Here is a 24,625-nt window from a genome sequence, read left to right on the forward strand (position 1 = left end):
GCCATGTAGCAGTGTTCACTGGACTTGGTGACTGCAAAATGCAGCCTAAGTTCCCCCCACTGGTCCAAAATGCGTGAAACCGCGGGTTCAATGGAGAGCCAACGTGTGGCACACACCTTGGCTATCTGTAAAGGTTTCTCCCCACAGTTGATGGTCTCATATATTGCCTTGTAAGCCTCCCTGAGCTCTGGAGACACTGAAAACCAGTTATAAGTCTCTCGTACCAAGTACTCCACACTACGGGGRTGGTGTATTTGGAAGCATTATTTACAGCAAGCTGCAGAGAGTGGCACACACAGCGAACAAGAACCAGATATTTGAGACCATACTCCTCCTTCAGCACTTTATGGACCCCATTGTTAATCCCCGTCATAACAGAGGCATTGTCAGTCCCTATCCCCAGGAGTTTCTCTTTTTTAAGACAACACTTCTCGAGGCAAGCCACAACAGCACGGGCTATAGATTTGGCATCTCCTCCCTCCAACTCAACAAGCCCCAGAAATGTTGATACAATTGTCTGCTTGGTGTCACTAAAGTACCTTATCACAACCCCCAGGTACTTAGAAACACTTACATCCGTGGACTCATCGAGGAGGAGGCTGAAATGCTGGTCACCCACATCTGCAACCAACTTTTTCAGAAAGTATGGTGCTAGAACATCATTAATAATTTCTGTGCACTTTGAAGTGGGTAGCAGCAGTGGAGTCTGAGAAAGCAGCTCTACATGCTTCTCCAATGCGATCACACGCCAGCATGGAACAGTGTTCAGCGATAGCTAATGCCATAGTGGCCTCAGCCTTTTTTGCAGAGTCAATTTTTTTTACCATAAATGGCAGCTTGTTTTGGGTGGAACTGTTATAAGGCTTTGCCTTTTGAGTATGTTTTTGAGTTGTCATGTGTTTTTTAMATCACTAAGTTTGGCATAGAAATCAGCCTTACAATACAGGCAGTATGCCCGTGTATCATCTCCAATAAACGGCTTCAACCAGCCTTTGAATTCAGGGTTTGATTCCCACTCCTTTCTTTATTATTGAGTGTAGTCGTGGCCAAAGGTTTTGAGAATGACACAAATATTAATTTCCACAAAGTTTGCTGCTTCAGTGTCTTTGGATATTTTTGTCAGATGTTACTATGGAATACTGAAGTATAATTACAAGCATTTCATAAGTGTCAAAGGCTTTTATTGACAATTACATGAAGTTGATGCAAAGAGTCAATATTTGCAGTGTTGACCCTTCTTTTCAAAGACTCAGCATGCCAGGGCGGATTGCAGTCAATTAACTTCTGGGCACATCCTGACTGATGGCAGCCCATTCTTGCATAATCAATGTTGAAGTTTGTCAGAATTTGTGGTTTTTTGTTTGTCCACCCGCCTCTTGAGGATTGACCACAAGTTCTCAATGGGATTAAGGTCTGGGGAGTTTCCTGGCCATGGACCCAAAATATCGATGTTTTGTTCCCCGAGCCACTTAGTTATCACTTTTGCCTTATGGCAAGGTGCTCCATCATGCTGGAAAAGGCATTGTTCGTCACCAAACTGTTCCTGGATGCTTGGGAGAAGTTGCTCTCGGAGGATGTTGTGGTACCATTCTTTATTCATGGCTGTGTTCTTAGGCAAAACGTGAGTGAGCCCACTCCCTTGGCTGAGAAGCAACCCCAACAATGAATGGTCTCAGGATGCTTTACTGTTGGCATGACACAGGACTGATGGTAGAGCTCACCTTGTCTTCTCCGGACAAGCTTTTATCCGGATGCCCCAAACAATCGAAAGGGGATTCATCAGAGAAAGTGACTTTACCCCAGTCCTCAGCAGTCCAATCCCTGTACCTTTTGCAGATATCAGTCTGTCCCTGATGTTTTTCCTGGAGAGAAGTGGCTTCTTTGCTGCCCTTCTTGACACCAGGCCATCCTCCAAAAGTCTTTGCATCATTGTACGTGCAGATGAACTCACACCTGCCTGCTGCCATTCCTGAGCAAGCTCTGTACTGGTAGTGCCCCGATCCCGCAGCTGAATCAACTTTAGGAGATGGTCCTGGCGCTTGCTGGACTTTCTTGGGGCCCTGAAACCTTCTTCACAGGCTCTCCATGAAGTTCTTGATGATCCGATAAATGGTTGATTTAGGTGCAAACTTACTGGCAGCAATATCCTTGCCTGTGAAGCCCTTTTTGTGCAAAGCAATGATGACGGAAGGTGTTTTCTGCAAGTAACCATGGTTGACAGAGGAAGAACAATGATTCCAAGCACCACCCTACTTTTGAAGCTTCCAGTCTGTTATTTTCGAACTCAATCAGCATAACAGAGTGATCTCCAGCCTTGTCCTCGTCAACACTCACACCTGTGTTAATGAGAGAATCACTGACATGATGTCAGCTGGTCCTTTTGTGGCAAGGCTGAAATGCAGTGGAAATGTTTTTGGGTGATTCAGTTCATTTGCATGGCAAAGAGGGACATTGCAATTAATCTGATCACTCTTCATAACATTCTGGAGTATATGCAAATTGCCATCATACAAACTGAGGCAGCAGACTTTGTGAAAATTTATATTTGTGTCATTCTCAAAACTTTTGGCCACGACTGTAGTTTAGACTGAGACATGATGAGCTAGTCAGCTAGATGTTTAGCTTATGTCACAGAGAGGCACACACACAGTGGACAAGGTGAGTAAGTGACTGAGGCTGTGTGAGTCAAATGCTGTGATTTATTTTACACAAAGAACATTTTACATTTACATCCCGCMCTGAATGTATGCCAGTCTGGACGAGGAGGGATGAACATCTCCTGCTCTGACTGCAGCGCGAGGACAGGGCCGCCTGTGAGTGCTTTGGGACGGGGGCGGGGCCCACKGCAGCACCCGCTACTCGTTGAGAAGAGTAAGAACGAACGTGCTTTCACGTCAGAGTCTCCAATAACACCAGAAATGTCGCTAGACGCTCTTTTGAAAATGTGTCGCTAGAGGGGTCTGAATGCTCGCTAAATATAGCGACAAAGTCGCTAAGTTGGCAATACTGCTCCAGGGACTCCATTCCATTTCCGGCACAAAAAAMAACAACTTCTCAATGTCTATCAGGAATCACCAAAGATAAATTGTATAAAAAGGCGGGATTTATAACTTTGTGGCTGTGGTAACTAGTGACAACCCTACTCCTAGCTTAGTTGACAGAGATGGCGGCATCACTCTGTTCGTCCTCCCTCTAACCGCTCGACTCATGTCCCCCGCTTCTTCCCTCAGCGCTCTAATCCTACGTATTCCTCTAGCAGAAAACGGTGCAGCGTCTCAAACTGCCTTCGTATATGTGTGGTATTTAGCTCATGTTTAACCATTGACTAGGTTTTAACGCGGGCGTTGTTAGCTAATTAACTACCTTGCTTCGTTCCGTCTTCACCTACAAATCAAGCACGCCTTTACTGTGGCCAATCAGAAACGATGGCATCGTAGCGGCAATTTTAATCGTTTTCCATCCACTGTCATTTTAACCATCCAGCAACACAGCAGCACCTTAAAATCTGTATAGTGTCCAGCAAAGGACAATTTACAATGTAAAAGTGTATACTTTTGAATTGTAATTAATGAAGTGAAATGATGAATTGGCAAGTAGCTAGCTAGCTAACGTTAGATAAGTGAATTCAGTGCGGTCGCTCATGAGGAGAGTTAACGTTAGCTGGGTGACAACGCCGGCAATCTGACTGCTTTCATGCTAGCTAGCTGTTACTGTAACTGCACAGATTGATATCTTTGGAAACATCGGTTCTAGCTAGCTAGCGTCCTTATTTCATGAAGCATATCCATTGAAGATGGAAAAGGATGTTTCCAGCGTAAGCAAACATAATGGTGAGTGTTGGTCATAGTTGATGGATTTCTATAAGTTACACTACAGTACTTAACGGTTTTTGTTTATTTGTTGGTTTTGTCTGTATCTCCATGAGTTTATTTTTACTTTACAGCCACCAAGACAGATCTGAGTTTGTTGCTGGAGTGTCTGAAGTACCAGATGAGATGTCCTGATTCACAGAAACAAGCTCTTCTTACCATCTACTCTATCTGTCAACAGAGAGGTCACACACACACACACACACAGCAAATCCCCTAAAGATAGATTTGCCAATTTGTCTATAAACCTAACAGTTATGCAATGGCACTGATTTTCTCACTCTCTTTCTCAGAGGAGAATGTGAACTTCTTCAGAGAGATTGGAGGGGTGGTGTTTGTGTACAACCTCTCCAAATCTAGTGCTCACGCAGAGGTCAGGGAGACTGCTCTCTTCATACTGGGAACGCTGGCAGAGGCAAATGGTGTGTGTGTACTGGTAGTGTACTTTAAGCAGGTTCTCTCTGATGCTGTATGTGAATTGTAAACAAGCAGTGTGTGAAGTGTACTGTAAGCAGGTCTCTCTGATGCTGTATGTGAATTCTAAACAAGCAGTGTGTGTAGTGTACTGTAAGCAGGTTTCTCTGATGCTGTATGTGAATTGTAAACAAGCAGTGTGTGTAGTGTACTGTAAGCAGGTCTCTCTGATGCTGTATGTGAATTGTAAACAAGCTGTGTGTGTAGTGTACTGTAAGCAGGCCTTGTGTAGGAGGGAGCTGTTCAGTGATCTGACAGATGGTCTGATGCAGCAGGACAGCCCACTGACCCAGAGGAGAGTAGCTGTCTACCTGATCTCTGTCCTCGTCGCCAACAACAGTAAGCGCTGGGGTTGAGAATTGATTTTGGACTGGGAGTGATTGTCATGACAGGCATGTGTTTTAGCTGGTACAGCCAGAGGAGGATGGACCGCCCCTTCTTGGTGCCTCTCAAGGTTACTTCCTTCCAGGAAGTTTTTCCTTGCCACTGTGCTACTGCTTGATCTTTGGGGTCTAGGCCACGTTACTGTAAGGGACTTTGTGATGTTTATGTGAAATTCACTGTATATTGTACATAAAATGTGATTAATTGTGTGTGCTGCTTTAGGGTCTGGACAGATTTTCGCTCAGACCACTGGCTGTCTGGACATCCTGCTAGACTTGTTCAGGTAAAGACTGAAAAGCACCACTGGTTTTCAGGCAGAAGTTTCCAAATGGAGAACTAATTTACGTTTACAAAAGACTTGGATGGTCGAGGTGAGCAGTAGATAAAAATAGCACTGAAACTATATAGGACAACACCAATTCCAGTTCAGGTTGATTGATGTTTCTCTCCGCAGGACTAGTTTCCCTCTCTCTGGCAAGGCCACAGTGAAACCTGCGAACATCACTCAGCTGTTCCAACTCTGGACCTCTGTGTCTAGTGCTCTCTGTGGCTGTGTCAACAACCCTCAGAATGGTAACACCTGTGTCCGTGTATATGTTTGTGTCCTTGTACAGTGTTCTATGCAGCTGTACATAAAATAAACAACTGTGGTTACGCATACATGTGTGTATCTTGCAGTAGTTTAATGTTTTAGAGAGATGGAACAGAAGGGAAATCGAAGGGAAAAAAACTTTTTTGTCTCATGTCTTAACCCTTTCTTTCCCTAGAGGAGAGCCAGCGTATCTGTGTGTCAGCCTTCCCCCTGGTCAAGTCCTGGCTGCAGCAGCTCTCTCACCCCCAGGCAGAGATGGTTCAGCCCATCTGCTCCTTCATAGCCATGACGGTCGCCAACAACCGTGAGTAAAACCGGGATGATGCACTGACACTGTTTGGAGTCTGTTACTTACATATGTATCCATATCTTGTGATTTAAAATGGTCGGTTAGCCTTTTTCAAAGATTTGCTTAAGTTGTCTGTCACACACAGAATACCTAGGTTGCTCTTGCAATAGATGATGCGTATTTGTAATCCGACTAGTTTTATAAGTGTAGTGTTGTTGGTTCTATTTCCATGATGGCCTGACATTGATCTGAAGGATAGATGCAGATCTTCAGTCTGTAGAGGTTACAGTGTCCTGGAGTATTTTGGTTTAGACAACCTTTCACTAACTGTTCAAATGAAGGTCTCGCTCTCTCTCTCTCTCTCGTGTCATGGATGGATGCTTTTAGTCTGTAGATACTACAGTGGAGAGAACAGTTTTGGTTTATATATTGAACTCCCATTATCTTGTATTTAACTCCTTTCTCTGTGTCTCTCACTATCTATCTCTCCCTCTGGATCCCTCTCTCTCTATCAGATTGTGCTCAGGAGAGTTTTTCCATAGTTGGCGGGCTCGGAACTCTGACCCAAACTCTGATTCGCTTTGCCTCTGATGCCTCCCACAGCCCATTGGCCTGTCAGCTGTCTGTCATCATGACCAAAACCGTGTCAGCCTGCATCACTGACAACCGTGAGTGACTCACTCCCTGAATCACAAATCAACCCCTCTCCCCTACCCCCTAGGCAACTAGATTCATCGGCGCGACGATTTTTGTCAAAGCGGAGGGTCGGGGGGCTGGAACATAATTATAAGAATTTGTATACTGCAAATTGACCACAACTAAACCCAAAAGGAGATGGTATTTGAAAAGAACAATTTTCATACCTTGATTACATTGAGACACAATCACATATCCTAAATCATTTTGTGCTGAATTCCTGGTGATTTTACAGTCTTTGTGTTGCCAAAAACACACAAAAAAATATTTGTTTTTACTAGAAACTTTAGGGGGGTGGCAAAAAAGAAATTACTCACAGGAAGATTTTGGCCCATCCCTGCTATAGGCCTAGGGACTTGTATAGAACTCATTCACTCTCATACAGCCATGTAAACCAGCGCTCCTCAGGTAACCAGTCCATTCTCTCCTCTGTGCGTAGCTGTGTTGGTGTCAGGTCTGGCAGGTTATGGTTTGGTTCCCCCGCTCATCTCCCTGCTGTCCAGCCCCATCCTGGATCCCCAAGCCAGGCTAATTATCATACTCACCCTGGGACACTGCACTGAGGCCTCTGGTAACTAGCACAGCTTAATTGGAAACAAATAATGACCATATTACATCAATGATAACAGCACAGTAATAACTGGAATAACTACTAGAGTATTTGAACCCCCCCCTCCAGAGGAGCACCAGTCTCAGTTGTTACAGTGTGGAGGGCTGTCCCTCATCATCACTCTACTGACTGAGTCTACCAGCGAAGAGCTCAGGAAGGCTGCTACCTTCATACTGCAGACCTGCAAACAGGCTAGTGAGTGTGTACACACACACACACACATACACACACACACAAAGACCTGTGTTAAAAGGTCAGTGAGTCTGTTAAAGTGAGTCTAGCCATTTGATGTCCATAGCACTCTCATAGTCTCTCCTATCATCCTTCTTTCTTCTCAGCTGTGTCTCTGCGTGGTGCAGTCCAGGGGATGTCCCTGGGTCAGACTGGGGACCTGGAGCCCCCTGTGGACATGGAGCGGTACTGGAGGTCAGCACGAGACATGCTGCACAGGATCAACCAGCTGGAGAGACAACAGGCTCAGGTGTACTAACTACACACACACACACACACACACACACACACACACACACACACACACACACACACACACACACACACACACACACACAGCAATCTTTACAAAGGCACTACAAACATCAGTCTTCTCCCCCACACACAGGCATATACACTCAGCCGCTCATCCACATGCACACTCCTCAAACACCAAGTTTTTATATAGACACAAATCTTACTTTTATCTCATGTGTGGTGTTGGGGTTGTTGCCCAGGGAGCTGAGGAGGACACACCGAACCCCCCAGACCAACAGAACCCTGCAGGATTGGGGAGGAAGGAGCTACTCTCACCCATACCTCTCCCCCCAACACCTCACCACACCTCTTTACCATACCAGGAGAGGAGAGGAGGAGGAGAGAAGAGGTGTGAGGAGAGTTGGAGAGGAGTAGAGCGGAGGGACCAACAAAGAAGATATGGAAAGGGAGGAGAGAAAGGAGAGGAGAGGGMAATGGATGGCGAGAGAGAGACCCCTGTCCTGCCTGTCTTAGCGAGGAGGGGTAGAGATGGAGAGAGAGTGAAGCGAGACCAGAGAGAGGAGAATCAACCCACAAACAGAGGGCATGACCTAACGGTGAGGGTCTAACTAAGCTCCAGTCCACTCCCCACACAATTGTTCTGTACTGGCCCCTACCCTCTAGGCCAGGCCTGGGCAATTCCAGTCCTCGGGGGGCCTGATTGGTGTCACGCTKTTGTCCCAGCTAACACACCTGACTCCAATAATCAACTAATCATGATCTTCAGTTAAAAATGCAATTAGTTTAAATCAGCTGTGTTTTCTAGGGATGGGGGGAAAGTGTAACACCAATCAGGCCCCTGAAGACTGGAGTTGCCCAGGCCTGCTCTAGGCACTTCATATTCATCTGAAAGGATTGGATAGGTATAACAAGCAATATTGTAGCTCCACCATGTTGTATGATATGCCGTCAAAAGTTGTGGTTGTTTTGACCACTAGCGTGTAAGGAGACTGGTATTCCAAGCCAGTGAGGAGCCGCAGAAACACAGCCGCAGCAGCAGAGAGCGAGAGAAGAAGACCCGCACACACTCTCTCACACATCAAGAGCGGGAGAGCGACAGGGCAGCATACAGAAACACACAGGCAGAACAGGAAAGACACACCACGCTGCACGTGCACACACTTGGAAACACACAAAGAGAGAAGAAAAGGGACAGGGGCTCGGCAGCTATGAGAAACACTTATCCTCTCTACATGAACACACTGGCAGAGAAAGGCAAAACCACACAGACCGAGAACCGCCGAGACGAGCACCCTGGGAGGAGACGGCAGACTGTGTCAGCCGTGGGCCATGCTGGACTTGGTACAGCTGGTGTCCCGGGGCAGCCCAGTGGTGGAGAGGATGAGAGGTGTTCTGTATGTCTGGGGACAGGAACGCTGGTCACCTCCTCTTCCTCCAGGCCACTAGAGGGACACTCCCAGACACACACACACAGGTCAGCACTCTGCACTATATGCAAATGCTATATTTATTGAAACATGATTCTTGTGAAGTGTTTCATCTTAATGTTATGTAAGAAATGAAGTGGAATTCTGTATATACCTGTTTTTCTCTCCCTCGTGGTTTGGTGTTTAGCCAAGTGTTCAAGTGCCCAGCTCCAGGCAAGCCAGGTTTGGGCAGGCAGAAGAAACTGTTGGACGATGAAGGTACAAAATGTCAATGGGATAAAGTGACAATGCAAAACTGTGTTTATCGCTTTATCTACGGCTCTGAAAGAAAGTTGAACAGTCTCTTACCAAATCCCAACAGTAATATAGTGCTTTTCCTCTCTTCCCCCCCCCCCTGCACTTTCTTAGATGCCCTCTCTGTGTGTTCTGAGCTGCTGGACAGTGAGATCCGTAAAATAATGGAGACTCCAGCCAGCACATATAAACCACCTATAGGTGCTCAGTGTGTGTGTGTGTGTATGTGTGAGTATGTATACAGTATAGTGTGTGTTTGTTAACCCAGCTGTTTCCATCTGCCCAGGCTGTAGGTTGCGGTTCAGTGAGGTGACCAGCCGGTCATTCCCTGTCCTCCAGAGGTCCTGTCCTCACAGCTGTGACCTGCACATGGTGCTGCAGCAGGCCACACACAGCTACACAAAGTACCTCCGAGAAATACGCAGGAGGAGAGACGCACACACGACCAAGCAGAGAGAGGGAGGGACGCAGAGCGTCTCGGATCACTGCAGGGGTAAGAATCCTGAAGTGCTGAACACACACACACACCGACGCGATCTGATGTGATGTGTGTCCTGTTGTAACAGATGCCAGTCTAACTCCTATCCATAAAGGAACCCTGCTGAAGAGCTTCTCAACCCACAGAGGACAACACAGAAATGACCACAACGGTAAGATTCACCATCTCACCAAAAATGTCTATCCTCTGTCTTTGGGTTGGAAAACAACATATTATATTAGTCTCTATCTCGCTCTTTCTCCTCCCTCTCTGTCCACCACCCCCCTCGTTCTCTGTCAGATGTGAGTCTCACCCCTCTAAAGAAGCGTAGTCCATATGGAGATATCACCCTGACTCCTGTGCGTAGAGGTGGTCTGATGAGGAGCGTCTCCTCTGTGACCAGCAGGAGGCAGGARAGAGGAGGTACAGGATGTTCAGACACCATGACAACACACTACAGCACATTGGCACTTCAGCCTTCATTTAACCCGGCTCATAATGAGATAGCCTTATTGCTTCTAATGTGTCATCTGACTCCCTCTGTCTTACTCCTCTGTGTGTCTGTCTCTCTCTCTCTCAGATGTTAGTCTCACTCCCTTGAAGAAGGCTCGTCCCTCTGAAGGTAAGGAAATTAAGCTTTTGTTGAAATGTGATACTGTATGTTTTGTTTCGATTTCTTTTTGGATGGAAGTGTGTGTGTTTAAATGTTACTTCTGGAAGTTGTTCTGATCATGTATGCAGCACTGCCTCCTAGCTGTCAGGGTTATATAATCATGTATTATGGTGTTGTGCAACAATTACACTGGTATGTTTGGGGGTATCTCACTCGATCATTGTAAGAGCTCAGAGGTTAGGGTCAGTCTTGTGCTCAGGATACAGAATGGGGTAAGAAAGAGGCTGAGATTTGGGCTAAATTCGAAATGGGTGTTGGAGATTGGATAGTTATGGGATAAGTTGATGATTGGAGATAGTTGAGTTATGGGATAAGTTAGACGGTGGTGACGGGTTGCTTTGAGGTTATAACCAATATGCGACTTGAATGTCTGTGTGTATACGCATGCATGTGTGTGTGCGCATTTGTGGTTGTGTGTGTTTCTCGTGAGATTCCTGGTGTCCAGTATATTCCTGGCAGCACAGAGGAATGTTGAACCACTGCCAATGTTCTCACAGCACAGGCCAGAGCGGCCTTAGTTGTCCAACACTAGCTCCGAGCTACAGTAGTCATCACTCTGTTACTGAGCTCTACAGCTGTACGACGCTAGCTTGTTTAAACTAGCTAGCGGCCCCTACACTATACATTTCCATTAGTAATACTACATCCTCCCTGAGATTTATGAGTAAGGGGACTGGTATGTCAGTATGTGGCCAAACTAGACAGGACAGAAGTTATAGCACATTTGAACTACAATTTGAACAGTAAACTCAAACCTTAACTGCAGAACAAGCAGCTGATGTACTACATGCTCATCAGTTTTGACACCTTGACCTTTCTAGCGTAGTCATCTAATGACTACTGTATAGAAGCAATGGGAGGAGCATGTAGTAATCAGCTCATACAATATTGCATCTGAAACGTTCTGAACATTTCAACCACTGAATACATCCATGATGGAATGAGTTGTGTCTCAGAGTGGGGGGTGGGAGGTGTAGGAAGTTCTATGAGTTTATGAGAGCAGATTTCCCATGCTGCACTCTAGCACAGTCACACTGGAGACCACTGACTTCTAGTCTTTTGTGTTTCACTCTTCATTCAGATTTACTCTTGCCCTCTCTTTTTGAACACATGCTTCCTCCTCCTCCACTCTTTTTTATTTTATTTTTAGAAATACTACATTCTCTTTCTCCGTCTGTCCGTCTGTTTCTCTCGCTTTCTCCATCCTGACTGTCTGTCGCCCTCTCGTGTGCTCTAGAGTCTTTACCCCCCTTGCCCTCTTCTTTCTGTCTTTTTCTATCGCTTTTCTCTGTTCTTTCTCTGCCCCTCTCTCTTGCTCAGTCTCTCTCCCTCTCTGGCCAGTGAATCTCTCCCTTGTGTTCTATTGTTCTGGTTGCAGGCAGCTGTATTAGGTGTGACGAGTGATGTAATGTCACTCCAATGAAGAAGGGAGGGAGAGATTGTATTTAGTCTTAATTAGATTGTCTTTATTAGATTTGTCTGTGTTTAGTTCAATACGCTCTGACAACTGTTGGTCTCTGCTCTCAATGAGGCGTGACATYGGTTCTTTGCTTTCTGTCTCACTCTCTTTCTCTCTTACACAAACACAGAATAATGTTCTCTCTCTCGTTGACACACACAGACAGAAGAACAGATCATGGGGAAGATGGTGCCATTGATGATCAGCAGGAGACTCTGTTCATGGGAAAACCCTCTCTGACTGTAAGGAGAGAGACCAGCCTTGTCTCTGTAGAAGTGTGTGTTGAATGGAGGTTAATCTGTAGTGGATGGACTGTATAGGATGGCTAGTGTTCTAGTTACCAGGCAATGTGACAGCAGAGACAACTATGCCAGTATGCATGTGTGTGATGGTGGCTCCTTCCCTGTTCAGTAGGGGAATGTTACCCAAGAGGTAGGTGTCTGTCTGTCTGTCGCAAAACCAAGGAAAGGAGGATGATGACCGATTTGTGTTTTGTCTCATGTCCTCTCTCTGTCTCTTGCTGTTCTCTGCATTCTCGTACATTCCGTCTTTCCAATTTAAACCCTGCCCTCTTTCTTTCTCTCTCCCTCTTACCTCTCCCTCCCTCTCTTCATCTACAGAGGGAGAGGAGGAAATTCAGCCATGACGAGGAGCGTTACCTGTGTCGAGGTTTGGTCTATCCTGGAACACCATCCTGTGGTCCTATCCCTTCCATCCGGGGCGCACCAATGTAGATCTGGCCAAGACATACAAACACCTGCAGGTAACAGGCATCAACAATGGTTTTACAAATGTTTGTCATTGCCTTCAATTTCAGTTGGTGAGTATTCGACTGAGCCTGCTGTCTCTCTGTCATTCTCTCTGTCCCGTTCTGTCTTGTTCCATCTCATTTTCTCTTCCTCTCTCTTTCTCTCCCTACAGGCTAAATTCCAGGGTATGGATTCAACCTCTCCCTGAGATCTGAGAAGAACACACTGATTTGTCTATTGTACATCACAGTAATATATTTGAAATACTCTAATTTAATATTCAGTAATAGTTTTGAAGTACTTACATTTAATCCCCAGTTTGAAATTGTTAACTTCTATTTTGTACTACTGTAAGTAAACCACATGAAGATATATTTGAAATGCGTTCATTTAATACTCATTGAGGATGAATGACGGATCTGTTCTGTATTCCTCAACCTTGTTTTTTTACGCAGCAGTATTGTGGTGCCTATGTGAAGTAGTTGAATATTATTTGGAATAGAAAAATGGAAATGATTCATGTAACTCACTTGACATTTTTCATAATTTTGTTCACTGTTCATGTAAGTCTTGAGACTGAGTTGGTTGTTCACTTGTCATCTCCTGAAGTTGTTTCTATTGAATTAAACAGAAGGGTGTCCTCTATGCAACAATATCTCACTGCTACTCTCACACCATGCCTTTTCATTCAGGGACCCTAGAGGCTTCAGGGAATGAACAATGATGATTTTTATTTACTGACTTGAGTTTAAGAACTGCTTTCTCTACTTCTAGAGAGTTGATCATGTTTGTCCCTCAAGGAGAAAGGCTTTCTACAGCTTGTTGTTACACTGAATAAAAATATAAATGTAACATGCAACAATTTAAAATATTTTACTGAGTTACAGTTCATATAAGGATATCAGTGAATTGAAATAAATTCATTAGGCCCTAATCTATGGATTTCACATGACTGGGAATACAGATGGGCATCTGTAGGGGCGTGGATCAGAAAACCAGTCAGTATCTGATGCGACCACCATTTGCTTCATGCAGCACAACACATCTCCTTAGCATAGAGTTGACCAGGCTGTTGATTGTGGCCTGTGGAATGTTGTCCCACTCCTTCAATGGCTGTGCGAAGTTGCTGGATATTGGCGTGAACTGGAACATGCTGTCGTAATGTAGATCCAGAGCATCCCAAACATGCTCAATGGGTGACCGTGTCTGGGTATGCAAGCGATGGAAGAACTTGGACATTTTCAGCATCTAGCAATTGTGTGCAGATCCAGCACTATCATGCTGAAACATGAGCTGATGGCTGCGGATGAATGTCACAATAATGGGCCTAAGGATCTTGTCACCGTCTCTGCATTCAAATTGCCATCGATAAAATGCAATTGTGTTCATTGTCCGTAGCTTATGCCTGCCCGTACCATAACCCAACCGCCATCATGGGGCACTCTGTTCACAATGATATCAGCAAACCGCTCGCCCACACGACACCATACACACTGTCTGCCATCTGTCCAGTATAGTTGAAACTGATTCATCCGTCAAGTGTACACTTCTCCAGAGTGCCAGTGGTTAACGAAGATGATCATTTGCCCACTGAAGTTGGTTAAGACTGCCGAATTGCAGTCCGGTCAAGACCCTGGTGGGGACGACGAGCACGCAGATGCGCTTCCCTGAGACGGTTTCTGACAGTTTGTGCAGAAATTCTTCGCTTGTGCAAACCCAGGTGGCTCGTCTCAGATCATCCCACAGGTGAAGAAGCCAGATGTGGAGGTTCTGGGCTGGCGTGGTTAAGCATGGTCTGCGGTTGTGAGGCCGGTTGGACGTACTGCCAAATTCTCTAAAATGAAGTTGAGGGTGGCTTATGGTAGAGAAATTAACATTCAATTCTCTGACAACAGCTCTGGTGGACAAACATTCCTGCAGTCAGCATGCCAATTGCATACTCCCTCAACTTGAGACAACTGTATCATTGTGTTGTGTGACAAAACTGCACATTTTAGAGTGGCATTTTATTGTCCCGAGCACAAGGTGCACCTGTGTAATGATCATGCTGTTTAATCAGCTTCTTGATATGTCACACCTGTCAGGTGGATGGATTATCTAGGCAAAGGAGGAATGCCCACTATCAGGGATGTAAACAAGTTAGTGTACAACATTTGAGAGAAATAAGCTTTTTGTGCATATGAACATTTCTGGGATCTTTTATTTCAGCTCATGAAACATGGGACCAACGTTTAACGTTTATATTTTTGTTCAGTATAGATATTAGAGTTTGAGACAATTTTATGCAATCCATGACTATGGGTGTGTGAGTGTGGTTTAAACATGCATGAAACATAGGAGTAAAAACAATAGCAGAAGCTCATACTTTTCTTACATGGATGAAACTGACAGTTTGTAAATGTCAAAGCTATTTGGAGTTTTACCAGCAATTGGACTTTGGTTCTGATCACTAGTGAGAAGAACCTGTTGAGTCAAACTTCTGTTCAACACTCCTGTGTTATATCGGAGGTTTATAAACTCAGAAATGTTTGACAATTATGATTTAAATTAGCTTATATTATGATTTCTGATAATCAGGAATCCCTGATTTTGTTTTTTTACTTCAGAAAATGAATGAAGTGCTATTAGCGACCACCAGTCAGAGACTATATCATGAGCCTACATATGACTAGCTAGCTTTCACTATGTCTTCCTATTAAAATAGGCCAGTAGCCCTTCCCCTACTTCTGTGTGGTGACCACATCTCTGAGTGGAGAGTTCAGAGCCTGTGGAATGATAGGAATCACATCTGGAGAAGAACAGGCTGCTGGTCTGACTTATGTCTGGCAGATCTAGGATCAGACCTATGATGATGTTATCCTCCCCAAATCCTATCCTTAATCATCATGGATGAAACACAAAACTGACCAATGGGAGTGTATGTGTGTGTGGCCACAAATTCTGTCCTTGAGCTGTTCTTGTTAATTAATGTTCTGTATTATGTCATGTTTCATGTTTTGTGTGGACCCCAGGAAGAATAGCTCTTGCTTTCGCAACAGCTTATGGGGTTCCTAATAAAATACCAAAATACCCTCACTAACCTAGTCTTCACTGTCATAAGGGAGAGACTGGGGGAGCAATGTGGGGTTTATTCAGTGAGTACTGTGAATAGAGCTGACCAGATTCTTGATTCTACATTAAAAACAATTATATTGGTTCTACACTATACATGTCTTATTTATTTTTTCACCCCCTTTTTCTCCCCAATTTCAATCTTGTCTTGTCACTGCAACTCCCCAACGGACTCGGGACAGGCCAAGGTCAAGTCATGCGTCCTCCGAAACATAACCTGCCAAACTGCACTTCTTAACACCCGCCCGCTAAACCTGTAAGCCAGCTTCACCAATGTGTTGGAGGAAACACCACTCAACTGACGACTGCAGTCAGCCTGCAGGCGCCCGGCCTGCCACAAGGAGTCGTTATTGCATGACAAGCCAAGTAAAGCCCCCCCTGGCCAGAATCTGCCCTAACCCAGACAACGCTGGCCCTATGGCCGGTGGTAACACAGCCTGGGATCAAACCCGGGTCTGTAGTGACGGTCTTAGACCGCTGCGCCACTCGGGAGGCCCCTACACTATACATTTCCATTAGTAATACTACATCCTCCCTGAGATTTATGAGTAAGGGGACTGGTATGTCAGTATGTGGCCAAACTAGACAGGACAGAAGTATTTGCACATTTGAACTACAATTTGAACAGTAAACTCAAACCTTAACTGCAGAACAAGCAGCTGATGTACTACATGCTCATCAGTTTTGACACCTTTGACCTTTCTAGCGTAGTCATCTAATGACTACTGTATAGAAGCACTGGGAGGAGCATGTAGTAAATCAGCTCATACAATATTGCATCTGAAACGTTCTGAACATTTCAACCCACTGAATACATCCATGATGGAAGTTGAGTTGTGTCTCAGAGTGGGGGGGTGGGAGGGTGTAGGGAAGTTCTATGAGTTTATGAGAGCAGATTTCCCATGCTGCACTCTAGCACAGTCACACTGGAGACCACTGACCTAGACCCCCTGAAACTCCCTTTCTTCCCCCTCCTCTCCCTCTTCACTTTTCTCCCAACCTTCATCCTTCCTTTCCTCTCCCCACCTTCATCCTTCCTTTCCTCTCCCCTTTTCCTTGTCTTACCCATTCTGTCAGTGTCTTCCTTTCTCTCCCACCCCCCTTTATCAGCCCTTTCCTCCCATGTCCCTCCCCTTCCCTCTCTCCACTCCCACATTCAACCGCCAATTCACTCTGTGAGAGCGCTCGGTCTCCCTCTATATGCATACATGCTTCCGCAGCGTGTATGTGGGTTGGAATGACAGTGTGTGTTGAGGGAGAGTGGGAACTCCCTGAGCAGTGATCAGGATGAGCAGGAGGGGCAAGAGGGGTTCCATGAGCGCAGAAACACATTCATGCTTCCCACATGCTGTATTGGCCATGGATCTTAAAGGCCCAGGGCAGTCAAAAATGTGATTTTCCTGTGTTTCATATATTTCCACACTATGAGGTTAGAATAATACTGTGATAATGCCCTTTTAATGTAAGAGCTGTTTGTGAAGTCCACCTGAAATTTCAGCCTGTTTTAAGTGGGAGCTAGTTTTGGCCTTCCATGGTGACATCACCAAGCAGTAAATTAGTTAGACCAATAAGACAGTTCCAAACCTCTGCCAAGAACAGAACATTTTCTGTTTTTCCCTCCCCACTCACACACTGTTCTAGCGTTGCTTTACTAAGAATGTTCATTCCACCAATTCTAGTTCTATGCTTGCAGTAGTTCCCTCCTACATACCTACAGGGACATGAGCCATAAGGAAATGGTTATGAACAACCAAGGGCTCTATTCACGCAAAACCATTATCTATTTGTTTCTGGGGCAGAAAATGTTTTTTTTGCATAGTGAAAGAGTGTACTGGAGCATAGAAGGTACTTGATGCACTGCTCAAGTAGTCATTCATCTAAATGCAAGTGTTCAAATAGAAATGTAATGTAGCCCTCAACTGATGGTCTGTCATTATGTAGAGAATTATTTCACTCCTTACTTTACCTCTTGATTTCCTGATCTCTGTATTGATGTTTAGGGATTGAAATTGACTCACTAAGGTAATCTTATTTGCTGATGTTCTTGGTTGTGCTGAGCCATATCTCTGCAGCATTAGTGGCAGCACATAAACCTCTGAAAACAGCCTTAATATAAAATGTCAGTCTTGGAAACATTGCACTTGCAGCCCTCAGCCTATTTAAAGAGTAAAAACCACATTAGAAAAGAATGAAAACAAAGAATAATATTCAAGGTGGAAAAATCTTATTTTATTTTCACAACCAGACCATCACCTTTAATAGATTCCACCAAACCACTTCTCACCATCGAGAAAATATAATAAGGTCACCTCCGTTTCAGAGTTAAAGAGGAAGGATTGTGAGAGTCCAAGTATGAATGTACATCATAGCATGTAGGCCGATTTCAAACGTTGTTACAATTCATCAGGTGTACACACCAAGGCAAACGTCTTGTCATACATAGTTACCATATATAGTTACTGTAAGTGTTCTGCTATGCAGTGTTACGTCTATATGGCTCAGAGGGCGATGATGGTTACTCACTCTCCTGCCCTGGCCACCCATCACCACATCCCTTTAGTCAACCTACACTCAGAAAGAAAGGCACGTCTGTATTACCTGGGGTCTAATCATTAATCCAAAACGTTTCGCAACGGAAACTAGAATTTCTTTTGGAAAATTCAGGTAGGTCCCACCCAGTTTCTTTCCGTTTGCGTACGCTTGGTTCTGTTTGGTTCCTAGTGAATACATCCCAGGTCTCAGATKATCTGAGTGCTACTTCACGGTCTCCTTAAGCTGCTTAGTTTTCCCTTTAGCCTTCTCAGATCAAAGTTGTATTATTTTTTTAATTATTTTTTTTCTGCTGCGTCTGCCTTTTTTAGAACGTCATTGTCCTGTTTTTTCTTCTTTTTTTTTGGTTTTTATTTTCTCCGGCCATCTCATATCAGCTCAGTGGACACGTCACCTTCAAGAATGTCATCTGCTATGACGTCATTGACCATGATGTCATCGGCCGTCAGGTCTAACTAAGTGCTTGAAGAGTCCGCTTTGCTCAGCTCGCTGCCCATGACATCACACAGAAGCTTCTCCGCCATGATGGCTGGCTTCTCCGGGGATTCTTTGGACTCTTCTGGGACGGAGACAGAATTCCAGGCAGCCTTTACGTCGTCATAGCATTCTGCATCCCCCAGGTCTGTGGGCTGGTCTGGGGCAGATCTGTGGGAGGGGGGAGCATCAGGGACACCCAGGTCCAGAGGGGCGGGGGAGAGGAAGGGCTCTGGAATGATTGGCTGTAGGAGGAACTCCTGGGAGATGTTTGGCTCTGGGACAGCCTCCTGTTCTATGACGACTGGCTTTGGCTCTGGGACGACTGGCTTTGGCTCTGGGACGACTGGCTTTGGCTCTGGGACGACTGGCTTTGGCTCTGGGACGACTGGCTTTGGCTCTGGGACGACTTGGCTTTTGGCTCTGGGACGACTGGCTTTGGCTCTGGGACGACCTGGCTTTGGCTCTGGGACGACTGGCTTTGGCTCTGGGAACGACTGGCTTTGGCTCTGGGACGACTGGGCTGGGACGACTGGGCTTTGGCTCTGGGACGACTGGCTTTGGCTCTGGGACGACTGGCTTTGGCTCTGGGACGACTGGCTTTGGCTCTGGGACGACTGGCTTTGGCTCTGGGACGACTGGCACTGGTTTGCTGACTGACACCAGGGGCTCGGGTTCAGGCGGTGCTGGGGCCGGCTCTGGTGCAAGGTCTACCAGTGGGGCGCTCACCGGCTCCTCCAATGGGGGCTCCGTCTCTGGCTGCTTGGAGGGCTCTGGCTCAGCCTCCTGTACTGGTGCTGGCACTGATTCTACTACTGGTTCAGTCGCCTCTGCAACCACCACTGGCTCATCAGCTACTGCCTCCACCACAGCGTCCTGCGTGTCGATTGCCTCCTCTGCAGCCTTCTGCTCGGCTGGTGCGGTATCCCGTCTCCTGCTGATCTTGTTTCCCATGGTGCACCTGGAGACAATGAGACGGGCAGAGTGAGAGAGACACCTCAACTATGAGGAGAGGGCCCGACAGCGAGCATATCAGGAGAGGGGGTAAAGGCCATTTGCACACCCAAACTTTGCACTGAGATAACAACTGGGACAACAAGTCCTGCTTCCTAAGGGTGGCTGTATCATCACCTGTCTATTTACATGTATGTTACAGGTTTAACAGGTCTGGTGAATCAGTCATCTAAAGAATCATATTTAGTTTGTTGTCTTGGGACTTGCACATGAGCTAATGAACTCAACAATGGATAAAATACATTCACCTTTCAGTCACAGCTATTAGGTTGTGTGTGCTGGACTTTTCCCTGACCTTGTGCCTTGTTTGTTTTTCCCAGCACCAGTGCCCAGTTTGGATGTGCTTATTGACTTAGTACGCCATAAATCACAGGCATCAGTGAGAGCAAGTAAACTAACTGTGGAAATTAGTGATGCACCRATATTACATTTTTGGTCGATACCGATATGACATATTCCTTTCCAAAACAAAAACCTGATACCGATAATTTAAAATTTTAGCAGCCTTTTAAGCATTCTAGTACTGTTAAATAATTAACACACACATGGACGCAGTCTAAGGCACTGCATCTCAGTGTAAGAGGCGACACCACAGTCCCTGGTTCGATTCCAGGCTGTATCACATCCGGCCGTGATTGGGAGTCCCATAGGGCGACGCACAATTGGCCCAGCATCAACCGGGTTTGGCCGCGGTATGCCGTCTTTGTAAATAAGAATTTGTTTTTAACTGACTTACCAAGTAGAGGTTACACACACACACTGACCAAAAAGTTATTTTGTTGGCATTTACGCATGTCCCCATTACCAGTAAAACATCATCAAATTTCTTTCACTTACTTGCTGTGCTGTTTTATTGTTCATTTGTTTCATCCTCAACCAGGATTTCTACGGAACGCCGTTTGGGTCTTTGCTACGGAACGCCGTTTGGGTCTTTGCTACGGAACGCCGTTTGGGTCTTTGCTACGGAACGCCGTTGGTCTTTGCTACGAACGCCGTTTGGGTCTTTGCTACGGAACGCCGTTTGGGTCTTTGCTACGGGAACGCCGTTTGGTCTTTTGCTACGGAACGCCGTTTGGGTCTTTGCTACGGAACGCCGTTTGGGTCTTTGCTACGGAACGCCGTTTGGCGTTTGCTACGGAACGCCGTTTGGGTCTTTGCTACGGAACGCCGTTTGGGTCTTTGCTACGGAACGCCGTTTGGGTCTTTGCTACGGAACGCCGTTTGGGTCTTTGCTACGGAACGCCGTTTGGGTCTTTGCTACGGAACGCCGTTTGGGTCTTGCTACGGAACGCCGTTTGGTCTTTGCTACGGAACGCCGGTTGGGTCTTTGCTACGGAACGCCGTTTGGGTCTTTGCTACGGAACGCCGTTTGGGTCTTTGCTACGGAACGCCGTTTGGTCTTTGCTACGGAACGCCGTTTGGGTCTTTGCTACGGAACGCCGTTTGGGTCTTTGCTACGGAACGCCGTTTTGGTCTTTGCTACGGAACGCCGTTTGGGTCTTTGCTACGGAACGCCGTTTGGGTCTTTGCTACGGAACGCCGTTTGGGTCTTTGCTACGGAACGCCGTTTGGGTCTTTGCTACGGAACGCCGTTTGGGTCTTTGCTACGGAACGCCGTTTGGGTCTTTGCTACGGAACGCCGTTTGGGTCTTTGCTACGGAACGCCGTTTGGTCTTTGCTACGGAACGCCGTTTGGGTCTTTGCTACGGAACGCCGTTTGGGTCTTTGCTACGGAACGCCGGTTGGGTCTTTGCTACGGAACGCCGTTTGGGGCTTTGCTACGGAACGCCGTTTGGGTCTTTGCTACGGAACGCCGTTTTGGTCTTTTTGCTACGGAACGCCGTTTGGGTCTTTGCTACGGAACGCCGTTTGGGTCTTTGCTACGGAACGCCGTTTGGGTCTTTGCTACGGAACGCCGTTTGGGTCCACTATTGTGCCTAATCCTTATTGTGGCTAGCTTCACAACACAACCAAGTCTGGTCGAACTGCGGCTGCTTATAACGTTAGCTTTGGGCAACAGGGTTAAGTAGCTGGATAGCTATTTATTGTCATTAACTGAAGTTCAATTTCAATAGGCGAACAAAAAGTGGCAACCTAGCTAATACTTACTCACAAGGATTCCTAAATCATTGCTACAAATAATGAAAATGACTACAGTTTCTAGTGGTCATTGTTATCAGGCTGGTTGTATTGGTGCTAGCTAGGTACAAAGCTAAAGCTAGCTACCCCAGAAGTTGCGGTCAAACAAATGATGCTTTATTACCAACACGGTATTGCAAACACATCTTTTGTGGCCGGTGTGTGCAGACTTTTTAAAATAGCTTTGACAGTGCTACTGTGCTACTGTATCTTTTTTTAAACACAAAGACCCAAACGGCGTTCCATAGTATGCATGTCTTGAAGCTAATAGCAGTTACGCTATTACTGTGTAACTCCGGTAGGGCAACATCTGAAAAATAACGCACTTGGTAGTGTGTACCGGTGCTCGACCAGTCGGCGAACCCACGACAGAGAACAGTTGATTGTCAAGGGCAAGGAATCCCATTATCTTGGCTTTAATGGATTTCGCCTTTTGAGCTGTCTCGCTGAAATGTTCTTACCATTTCAAATGACTGCTCGACTTGTTGACTGCTCGATCCCCACAGCAGACATTGTGAGCTAGGTTAAAAATGTGGTGTTGCACATGTAGCGCAAAATGTAATTACGGCATGTACCTACATTATATTAGGTATGCACGTCAGCTTTGACATCGGTTTTTCACATCGGCACTTTTAGCTAATATTGGCCGATTCCGATATGTTCACCGATATATTGTGCATCCCTAGTGGAAATAAGTGTTTGGTTACCAACTGAACACCGCTCTCATCGCCACAAGCTAAACCAGTGAGGAGAAGGTGTAGAGAGTAATATCTGAGTCAACTTGTCTTATGCTGCCAGGGGTGGGAGGATACAGCATTTAGTCTACTTCTCAAAGTGGTTTATCTGCTCTGTCACCAACAATGAACTGTGGATTTCGAGTTGGCTTATCATCATCTAACCATGGTGAGACTTGTCCCTGATGAACCAGTAATGTGACAGCCACGTCAGAATTATTTACACCACTGGCAGTTGCATTATCATTCTATTGTATGTGGTATGATTAGTGTGAACTGTCCATGTCACTGAACTTCTGAGGAATCCTTTGTTTCTACATGCATTTTTGGACTTATAAATATCATTCATTTTATATACCCACTGATTCTTAAAGAACATAACTTATAAATGCCTCATGAGGTTAGTTCAACTGTCATACACCATCAGAACCCAAAACACAAGCTTGTTTTACTTCAATGTTTGTAAACAAACACTGTTTAGCCTAAAAACATGGTTAAAACTATCCTTTTGATATCATGGATGGTCATCAGTCCTTACATCCCCAGCCCATTCTATGAATTTGAGAGTGGTTTCATTTCTCCAGGCCCATCTCTAAGGTTCGTACCAAAACACAGGTGGGGTGACCTTTGTTATTATTTCAATTAAGGATTCTAGCTTTAACCTATCCAATCCCTTCACAAATTATCCATGTGCATTTACTTCAAACAACTTCACTATTCTGCAAGTGGTTGATGCAATTCAGCAGAGACAAAAATGGTAAACTACTATGTTTAAATATTGGGATCATACTTAGGGGAATTTCACCAACCAAGTTGTGCTACACAGGTTAAGAGGCACTATTGACCTGGATGCATTGGAACATAATGTTCCTTCCCGTGTAGGATCCCTTCCCGTGCAGGATCACGTGTCCGCTCTATGGAGCGTATAGTGTCTCCCCCCCAGGGGTGGGCGCGCCGAGCTGCAAGCGCACGTGCGTGGTATGTAGGCTACATGTCCATGGGCACCGCGGGTGCATGCGACGATTTAAAACAATCCTCGAAAACGCGTTGGAGTCAAACTATGCGCGACGAAGAAACAATCGATTCACACACTGCCACACACTTGTTTTCCGCTCCAAATAAAGTACACGACGGATGCGCAAACGGTGAAATTGATTGTCTCAAATAAATGCGCGCAGTAAGATTAATTGGGGTTTATACCGTTAAATATGTCAAACTGAACATGCACAAAAGCCACTTAAGTTAATCAAAGTTATTGATGACCATCAATGTTTCTCTTAAGGTAATCTCATTAAGCTAATTACCACCCAAATCACACCTTCCTCCAGCTGCTGTTTACTAGGCAGCACAAAAATGGGTCCCAGTCCGACATCGTCTACACACAGACAGCCCTCTAAACTCACCCATCACCAAAGTAACCCGCACACCGCACTGAGACATCCAACGCTGCGCATAATCATACAACAAATTAGCATTAATCAAAGGGGAATGAGCGGACCTTGTGTTCGGGAGATGAAATTGAACAGAGAAAGAACAAAAGAGAGCTGATGGGGTAGGCGGGGTCGCCGATCACTGAACAAGCTGCAACAGCCTCGAGTGAAAAACACTTACATAAAACGTCAGGCTAATCGAAAAATAACAAAAAAATACATAAATAATGACTTTTCGACATTATAGAGTGCAGTGTAGAGAAGATATTTACCAACCTTGGTAACGGAATTAAAACGCGAATTGAAGCCGTGCTAGAGAGCGGGGAGTTCTTCTTGCGCTCTCACGACTTGGCGAGGCACGCACAGACTGACAGAGAAGGGGAGGAAAGTTTGGACAGAGGTTTAGTCGGTGTTGTCTGGGATGTCAGTATTTGTGCGCGCGCCCACTGTCGCTCGTACGCCCGGAGACTGTGACCATGTTCCAACAGATAAATGTATCCTTCCTTCCCTCCATCCTTCCTTCCTTATTTCATCCCTACCTTCCACTCCTTCTTGAATGGTCCACTGGTCTGGATGTATGAAAGCAATAAAGTGGAATCTTTCCTTTCACCTGGCCAATCATTTGAGATCAGTGATTTCTTCTGGGAGCTGTTGTAAGGATGCTGTATAAAAGTATTGTAACAACTATAT

General features: G+C 45.6%; 2 protein-coding genes across 3 annotated transcripts; one reads left to right on the forward strand and one right to left on the reverse strand.

Annotated features, from left to right (window-relative positions):
* Window positions 1–2,920: 2,920 nt before the first annotated feature.
* terb1 (telomere repeat binding bouquet formation protein 1) lies at window positions 2,921–13,138 on the forward strand. The gene is given in 23 exon segments (XM_070435222.1): window positions 2,921–3,830; window positions 3,944–4,054; window positions 4,163–4,291; window positions 4,551–4,682; window positions 4,950–5,010; window positions 5,182–5,300; window positions 5,495–5,623; window positions 6,124–6,276; window positions 6,744–6,875; window positions 6,984–7,109; window positions 7,253–7,395; window positions 7,643–7,999; window positions 8,381–8,877; window positions 9,018–9,088; window positions 9,239–9,325; window positions 9,393–9,617; window positions 9,691–9,774; window positions 9,903–10,025; window positions 10,183–10,224; window positions 11,897–11,976; window positions 12,355–12,397; window positions 12,400–12,497; window positions 12,656–13,138. Coding segments are annotated over 23 exon segments (3,015 nt in total). The 5' UTR covers window positions 2,921–3,793; the 3' UTR covers window positions 12,692–13,138.
* A 4,663-nt stretch (window positions 13,139–17,801) lies between these two features.
* LOC111952612 (protein TsetseEP) lies at window positions 17,802–24,345 on the reverse strand. Of its 2 annotated transcripts, none has more exons than XM_070435220.1 (2): window positions 24,212–24,345; window positions 17,802–19,579 (listed from the first exon to the last, which is right to left on the reverse strand). In XM_070435220.1, the coding sequence occupies exon 2, from the start codon at window positions 19,570–19,572 to the stop codon at window positions 18,808–18,810; it is 765 nt and encodes a 254-aa protein (XP_070291321.1). In that variant the 5' UTR covers window positions 19,573–19,579; window positions 24,212–24,345; the 3' UTR covers window positions 17,802–18,807. The 2 variants fall into 2 exon arrangements, with proteins under 2 accessions (XP_070291321.1, XP_070291322.1); XM_070435221.1 differs by lacking the exon at window positions 24,212–24,345 and adding an exon at window positions 23,909–24,019.
* Window positions 24,346–24,625: the final 280 nt, after the last annotated feature.

This window comes from Salvelinus sp. IW2-2015, linkage group LG26 (assembly GCF_002910315.2).
Source record: "Salvelinus sp. IW2-2015 linkage group LG26, ASM291031v2, whole genome shotgun sequence".
NCBI lineage: Eukaryota > Metazoa > Chordata > Actinopteri > Salmoniformes > Salmonidae > Salvelinus > Salvelinus sp. IW2-2015.